Below are 7,391 nucleotides of genomic sequence, written 5' to 3'. Positions count from 1 at the left end.
GAGGAAACCACTGTGAGTATCTGTTTACTACTACAAGTACTACTACAAATACTACTACAAGTACTACACGACGTTCAGACAGAAGGGAGGAAACCACTGTGAGTATCTGTTTACTACTACAAGTACTACTACAAATACTACTACAAGTACTACACCACGATTTTCGGACAGAAGGGAGGAAACCACTGTGAGTATCTGTTTACTACTACAAGTACTACTACAAATACTACTACAAATACTACACGACGTTCGGACAGAAGGGAGGAAACCACTGAGTATCTGTTTACTACTACAAGTACTACTACAAATACTACTACAAGTACTACACAACGTTCAGACAGAAGGGAGGAAACCACTGTGAGTATCTCTACTGCAAAATATACTACAAGTACTACTGCAAATACTACTAAAGTACTGCAAATAATACATATACTCCTGCTCCAACTGGTGTCATGATACTAAAATTAAACTCTCTCTCTCTGCCCTCCCTCTTTTCCTTCTTTCTCTTTCTCTTCCCATGCCCCCTCTCCCCTCCTTCCTCTCTCTCTCTCCTCCCTCTCTCTCTTCCCTCTCCCTGTCACCCCCCCTTTTTCTCCCCCCTTTCTCCTCTCTCCCTCTCTCTCTCCCCCTCCCCCCTTCTCTCCCTCTCTTTCCTCTCTCTCTCTCTTCCCTCTCTCTCTTTTTCTCTCTCCCTCCCCCCTCTCTTTTCTCTCTCTCCCCGCTCTCTCTCTCTTCTCTCCCCCCTCTCTTTTTCTCTCTCTCCTCCTCTATCTCTTCTCCACCCTCTCTCTTCTCTCTCCCTCTCTCTCTTTTCTCTCTCTCTCCCTCTCTTCTCCCCCCTCTCTTTTCTCCCTCTCTCTTTTCTCTCTTTTCCCTCTCTCTCCCTCTCTCTCTCCTCTCCTCTCTCTCTCTCCTCTCTCTCTCTCTCTCTCTCTCTCTCTCTCTCTCTCCTCTCTCTCTCTCTCTCTCTCTCTCTCTCTCTCCTCTCTCTCTCTCTCTCTCTCTCTCTCTCTCTCTCTCTCTCTCTCTCTCTCTCTCTCTCTCTCTCTCTCCTCTCTCTCTCTCTCTCTCTCTCTCTCTCTCTCTCTCTCTCTCTCTCTCTCTCTCTGTCTCTCTCTCTCTCTCTCTCTCTCTCTCTCTCTCTCTCTCTCTCTCTCTCTCTCTCTCTCTCTCTCTCTCTCTCTCTCTCTCTCTCCTCTCTCTCTCTCTCTCTCTCTCTCTCTCTCTCTCTCTCTCTCTCTCTCTCTCTCTCGTCTCCTCCTCTCCTCTCTCTCTCCCTCTTCTCTCTCTCTCTCTCCCTCTCTCTCTCTCTCTCTCTCTCTCTCTCTCTCTCTCGTCTCTCCCCCTCTCTCTCTCTGTTCTCTCTCTCTCTCTCTCTCTCTCCTCTCTCTCCCTCTCTCCCTCCTCTCTCTTCTCTCTCTTTCCCTCTCTCTCTCCTCTCTCTCTCTCTCTCTCTCTCTCTCTCTCTCTCTCTCTCTCCCCCGTCTCTCCCCCTCTCTCTGTCTCTCTCTCTCTCTCTCTCTCTCTCTCCTCTCTCTCTCCCTCTCCTCCCTCTCCTCTCCCTCTCCTCTCTCTCTCCCTCCTCTCCTCTCTCTCTCTGTTCTCTCTCTCTCTCTCTCTCTCTCTCTCTCTCCCTCCCGTCCTCCTCTGTTCTCTCTCTTTTCCCTCTCTCTCTCTCTCTCTCTCTCTCTCTCTCTCTCTCTCTCTCTCTCTCTCTCTCTCCCTCTCCGTCCCTCTCTCTGTTCTCTCTCTTTCCCCTCCCTCTCTGTCTCTCTCTCTGTGTTCTCTCTCTCTCTCTCTCTCTCTCTCCTGTCAGGGTGGTTCGGGATCCGTAAGGACTTCTGTCACTTCCTGCTGGAGCTCCTTCCGTTCCTGCGGGAGTATGGAAACGTGTCGTACGACCTGCAGCGCTCGCAGGACCCGGAGGCGCCGGACGAGCCGCCGCCCTCCAGAGAAACGGCGCCCAAGATCGCCCCCATGTTCCACAAAAAGACCGGCGTCGTCATCACGCAAAGTCCCGGGAAATACTACGTCCCGCCGCCCAAACTCTGCATCGACCTGCCCGACTGAACACGAAAACAAACGACAGAGAGAAAAGTCTGGACACGCCTTTTCATTCACCTTTATTTTTTTTAATTTTCACGGTCGATTCTCACTCGCCGCGTTTACATCTTCCTCCCGTCTCCTCCTCCTCAGCCGACGGACGGAAAATAAAACCCAAAATAAGAAAAAAAAAAAAAAATAACAACTGTTTTCTTCATTATTTTTCTCCAAAACCAAAATGTAAAAACAGATGATGATTCGTTTTTTGTGTTTAAATGAAAAATGGAAAAAAACGAATAATGACCGTTTCCTGTTTACGTGACTTAAACTGCGACGCCGGACTGAACCGGGACTAAACCGGGACTAAAATGCAAATAAACTGGGACTGAATGGCGACTAAACCGGGACTAAACCGAGACTACACTGGGACTAAAAGAGGACTAAACCGGGACTAAACTGAGACTAAAACAGGATTAAACCGGGACTAAAGCGGGACTAAAGCGGGACTAAAGCGGGACTAAAGCGGGACTAAAACGGGACTAAAACGAGACTAAAACTGGTCTAAACGGCAACTAAAATGGGATTAAACGAGTCTAAAACAAGACTAAAACGCAACTAAACTGGGACTAAAACAGGACTAAATCAAGACTAAAATTGGACTAAACCGAGACTAAACCGGGACTAAACAGGGACTAAAACAGGACTAAAACGTGAATAAACCGGGGCTAAACGGGACTAAAACGCGACTAAAATGGGACTAAACCGGGACTAAAATGCAAATAAACTGGGACTAAACCGAGACTAAAACGCAACTAAACTGGGACTAAAACGAGACTACACTGGGACTAAAAGAGGACTAAACCAGGACTAATACGAGTCTAAAACGGGTCTAAAACGAGACTAAAACGCAACTAAACCAGAACTAAAATGGGACTAAAATGCGACTGAAACGGGACTAAAACGCGACTAAAACGTGACAAAACTGGGACTAAAACGAGACTAAAACGGAACTAAACCAGAACTAAAACGGGACTAAACCAGAACTAAAACGGGACTGAATCGGGACTAAAATGGGACTAAACCGGGACTAAAACAGGGTGTCAGGACAAGCCCAGAGGTGCACCTGTGTAGACTGTCGGGTGATCAGGACTGAGACCGGTTTAGTCCTGGTTCAGTCCTGTTGTAGACCTGGTTTAGACCTAGTTTAGTCCTCATTTAGTCCTGGTTCAGTCCATTTTTTTTTTTTTCCATTTTTCATTTAAACACAAAATCAAAAACTGAAAAAACTAATCATTATCTGTTTGTTTTTTTTTTCCCCATTTTGGATTTGGAGACAAATAATGACGAATTTTGTTTTTTCTTTTTTTTTTTTTTCTCTTTTTTTCTTTTTTTAAAAAGTTTTATACAAGAAATTTCCCAGGCACACTTATTTTTGACCAATCTGAAGTCCGCCGAGAGTTAAAAAAGTGGAATATTTAGGCTCAAAACCAGGAGACGTTTGGAAACACTCAGATTGACGACTTCCTTTGGGCGTTTTCGATGATAGAAACGCTGGGAAAACAGGAAATATCCCGGTTTTCTTCATCTAGACGTTACTCTCTTTTTTCTTTCATAAATCGCCGTTTTATTTGTCATTTTCATTTTATAATCCGTCTAAAAAAAAGAAAAACAAACAGACGTGTGCAGTGTGGCGTTCTGTTCCGTTCACATCAACAGTTCCAACCCGGAAACTGAAGACCTGATCAGAGTCCTGTCCCGGTTTTCCTCTCCTTTCTGGGTTTAGTTTAGACCTGGTTTAGTTCTGGTTTAGTCCCGGTTTGGTTTAGACCTGGTTTAGTCCTGGTTTAGTCCTGGTTTCGACCTGGTTTCGACCTGGTTTAGACCTGGTTTAGTCCTGGTTTAGTCCTGGTTTAGTTCTGGTTTAGTCCTGGTTTTAGTCCTGGATTTAGTCCTGGTTTTAGACCTGGTTCAGTCCTGGTTTAGTCCTGGTTTAGACCTGGTTTAGACCTGGTTTAGTCCTGGTTTAGTCCTGGTTTAGTCCTGGTTTAGACCTGGTTTAGTCCTGGTTTAGACCTGGTTTAGTCCTGGTTTTAGACCTGGTTTAGTCCTGGTTTAGACCTGGTTTAGACCTAGTTTAGATCTGGTTTAGTCCTGGTTTAGACCTGGTTCAGTCCTGGTTTAGGGTTTAGACCTGGTTTAGTCCTGGTTTAGACCTAGTTTAGATCTGGTTTAGTCCTGGTTTAGACCTGGTTTAGTCCTGGTTTTAGACCTGGTTCAGTCCTGGTTTAGTCCTGGTTTAGACCTGGTTTTAGACCTGGTTTAGACCTGGTTTAGACTGGTTTAGATCTGGTTTAGACCTGGTTTAGTCCTGGTTTAGACCTGGTTCAGTCCTGGTTTAGTCCTGGTTTAGTTTAGATCTGGATCACTCAGTTCTTGAAAAGATAATGTTGAAAATCACAGGAAGAGGATTTTTATTTTTTTATTTTTTATTTTTCGTTTTATAATCGGTCCTAAAAAAGAAAAACAAAAAGACGTGTGCAGTGCAAAAAGACGTGTGCAGTGCAAAAAGACGTGTGCAGTGCAAAAAGACGTGTGCAGTGCAGCTCCGTTACATTCAGCAGATCATTTTGACGTCGTTCTGTTGTTTGGCAGGCGGACAGTTCCGACCGGCTGCCGCAAGTCAAATCCTATGATTAGGGAGTTTTCCGTGGAAAGTTTTCGTAGTTTTTTTGACAGGAAGTCGGAAGTCGTCCTCCCTGTGTTTTTCAGACGACTTCCTGAAAGAGCGACAAGAGCCATTCAGCGGGAATAAAACACACACGTTCCTCTCCGGGAATTCATGAGGGCGTCGTGAGTCGAGGCGTCGGGGAGTCGGGCGCATTTTCCGTCTGTCTGTCATCCGTTCATCCGTTTTTCAAAATAAAACTGAAAATAAGAAACGAAAAATCGAAATGAAAAAACGGATAACGATTTTGTGTTTATAAATAATGGAAAAACCAGGACTAAAACCAGGACTAAACCAGGACTAAAACCAGGACTAAAACCAGGACTAAAACAGGACTAAACCCAGGACTAAACCAGGATTAAAACCAGGACTAAAACAGGACTAAAACAGGACTAAACCAGGACTAAACCAGGACTAATACAGGACTAAACCAGGACTAAAAGAGGACTAAAACCAGGACTAAACCAACCTCAGTCCTGTTTTAGGCCTGGTTCGGGTCTGGTTTAGACCTGGATTAGACCTGGTTTAGACCTGGTTTAGTCCTGGTTTAGTCCTGGTTCAGTCCTGGTTCAGTCCTGGTTCACTTCCAGTTCAGTCCTGGTTTAGTCCCGGTAAAGTCCCGGTTCAGTCCTGGTTCAGTCCCGGTTCAGTTCTGGTTTAGTCCCAGTTTAGTCCCGGTTCAGACTCGGTTCAGTCCCGGTTTAGTCCCGGTTCAGTCCGTTTTCAATTTTTTCCATTTTTCATTTAAACCCAAAATCAAAAACTGAAAAAAACGAATCATTATCTGTTTTTTTTTTTTTTTTCCATTTTGGTTTTTCGTTTTATTTTTGGTTTTATTTTGAAAAACGAATGAACCAATGACACACAGACTGATTATTCTCACCGCTTTATTTTTTACCAGACGGTTTTTGATTGTGAAAATGCGGTCGCCCCGTCCCTGAGAAAAGTTCAGACTCCCCCTTTTTTTTTTTTGGTCAATTTCTTCACTGGAATCGAAATTACGTTTTTCTCTCTAACCACTACAGAAACAAAAAAAAAATCAAACCACAAACCAAACGGTGACGAGACTCTGACGATTTCAATTCAAAATATTTCATAATTTCACTTTTTCTCCATAATTCCGTACGTGCTGCTTCATAGATTCATTGATTTTTAAAGTGTCGAAGTTAAAAAAAAAACAAAAACAGAAAAACCGGCTGAGTGAGCGAGAGAACGTGTCCAAACTTTTGTCTTTGAATGTTACGAAACCGAAGAAATGTGTTTATTTATAAGAGGTTCACTTCAAAACCAAACTGATTTTTTTTTTTTTTTTCTCCACATCAGCCTAAAAAAGGTAAACGGTTGGGGGAGTTCTTCATGTACGTCAATGGCTGAATGTTTATCGGTTACCACGGCGACGCAAAGTGACACATACGCCAAACCAGAACTTCACTCAACGGTTTTTTATTTTCACAGACGACGATGGTGTTAAAAAAAAAACCCAACAGTTTAACCGACAGAACAGAAAGTTTCCTGAAAGTGTTTAGAAAAAAAGTATAAGACGTAGAGACTAGAACACACACACACGGACCTGGTTTAGTCCTGGTTTAGACCTGGTTTAGACCTGGTTTGGACCTGGTTTGGACCTGGTTTGGACCTGGTTTGGACCTGGTTTAGACCTGGTTTAGACCTGGTTTAGACCTGGTTTAGTCTGAGTTTAGACCTGGTTTAGAGCTGGTATAGACCTGGTTTGGTTTAGACCTGATTTAGACCTGCTTTAGACCTGGTTTAGTCCTGGTTTAGTCCTGGTTTAGACCTGGTTTAGTCCTGGTTTAGTCCTGGTTTAGACCTGGTTTAGACCTGGTTTAGACCTGGTTTAGTCCTGGTTTAGTCCTGGTTTAGTCCTGGTTTAGTCCTGGGTTTAGACCTGGTTTTAGACCTGGTTTAGACCTGGTTTAGTCCTGGTTTAGACCTGGTTTAGTCCTGGTTTAGTCCTGGTTTAGTCCTGGTTTGACCTGGTTTAGACCTGGTTTAGTCCTGGTTTAGTCCTGGTTTAGTCCTGGTTTAGTCCTGGTTTAGACCTGGTTTTAGACCTGGTTTAGTCCTGGTTTAGACCTGGTTTAGTCCTGGTTTAGTCCTGGTTTAGACCTGGTTTAGACCTGGTTTAGTCCTGGTTTAGTCCTGGTTTAGTCCTGGTTTAGTCCTGGTTTAGACCTGGTTTAGTCCTGGTTTAGACCTGGTTTAGTCCTGGTTTAGTCCTGGTTTAGACCTGGTTTAGTCCTGGTTTGTTTAGTCCTGGTTTAGTCCTGGTTTAGTCCTGGTTTAGTCCTGGTTTAGACCTGGTTTAGTCCTGGTTTAGTCCTGGTTTAGTCCTGGTTTAGTCCTGGTTTAGACCTGGTTTAGACCTGGTTTAGTCCTGGTTTAGTCCTGGTTCACTGAGGGTCACAGTTCTTTAAAAAGATAAATTTCTACCATTTAATGTTGAAAATGACAGGAGCTTGTCTAAAGAAAGAGGATTTTTAGTTTTTTTTTATATTTATATTGTTTGTTCTCTGTCACCTGCTCGTTTCTATGGATACATCATCGCTCTGTCTGGAATGTTCCGCAGTGTGACTTTAAACAGCTCCACTTTACATTTACTCAC

General features: G+C 43.8%; 1 protein-coding gene across 1 annotated transcript in view; it reads left to right on the top strand.

Moving 5' to 3' along the window:
• tmem185 (transmembrane protein 185) overlaps positions 1–4,119 on the top strand; it is a 25,810-nt gene extending 21,691 nt beyond the window's left edge. Inside the window, exon 7 of the mRNA XM_020938697.2 lies at positions 1,817–4,119. Coding sequence (XP_020794356.1) covers positions 1,817–2,070 — 254 coding nt within the window. The 3' untranslated portion in view covers positions 2,071–4,119. The remainder of the gene's footprint in view (positions 1–1,816) is intronic.
• Positions 4,120–7,391: the final 3,272 nt, after the last annotated feature.

The sequence above is a fragment of the Boleophthalmus pectinirostris genome, unplaced genomic scaffold (genome assembly GCF_026225935.1).
Source record: "Boleophthalmus pectinirostris isolate CB_2022bp ecotype Guang Dong unplaced genomic scaffold, ASM2622593v1 HiC_scaffold_20, whole genome shotgun sequence".
NCBI lineage: Eukaryota > Metazoa > Chordata > Actinopteri > Gobiiformes > Gobiidae > Boleophthalmus > Boleophthalmus pectinirostris.
Note: the sequence above shows the minus strand (reverse complement) of the source record. Positions and strands in the feature narration are given on the sequence as shown.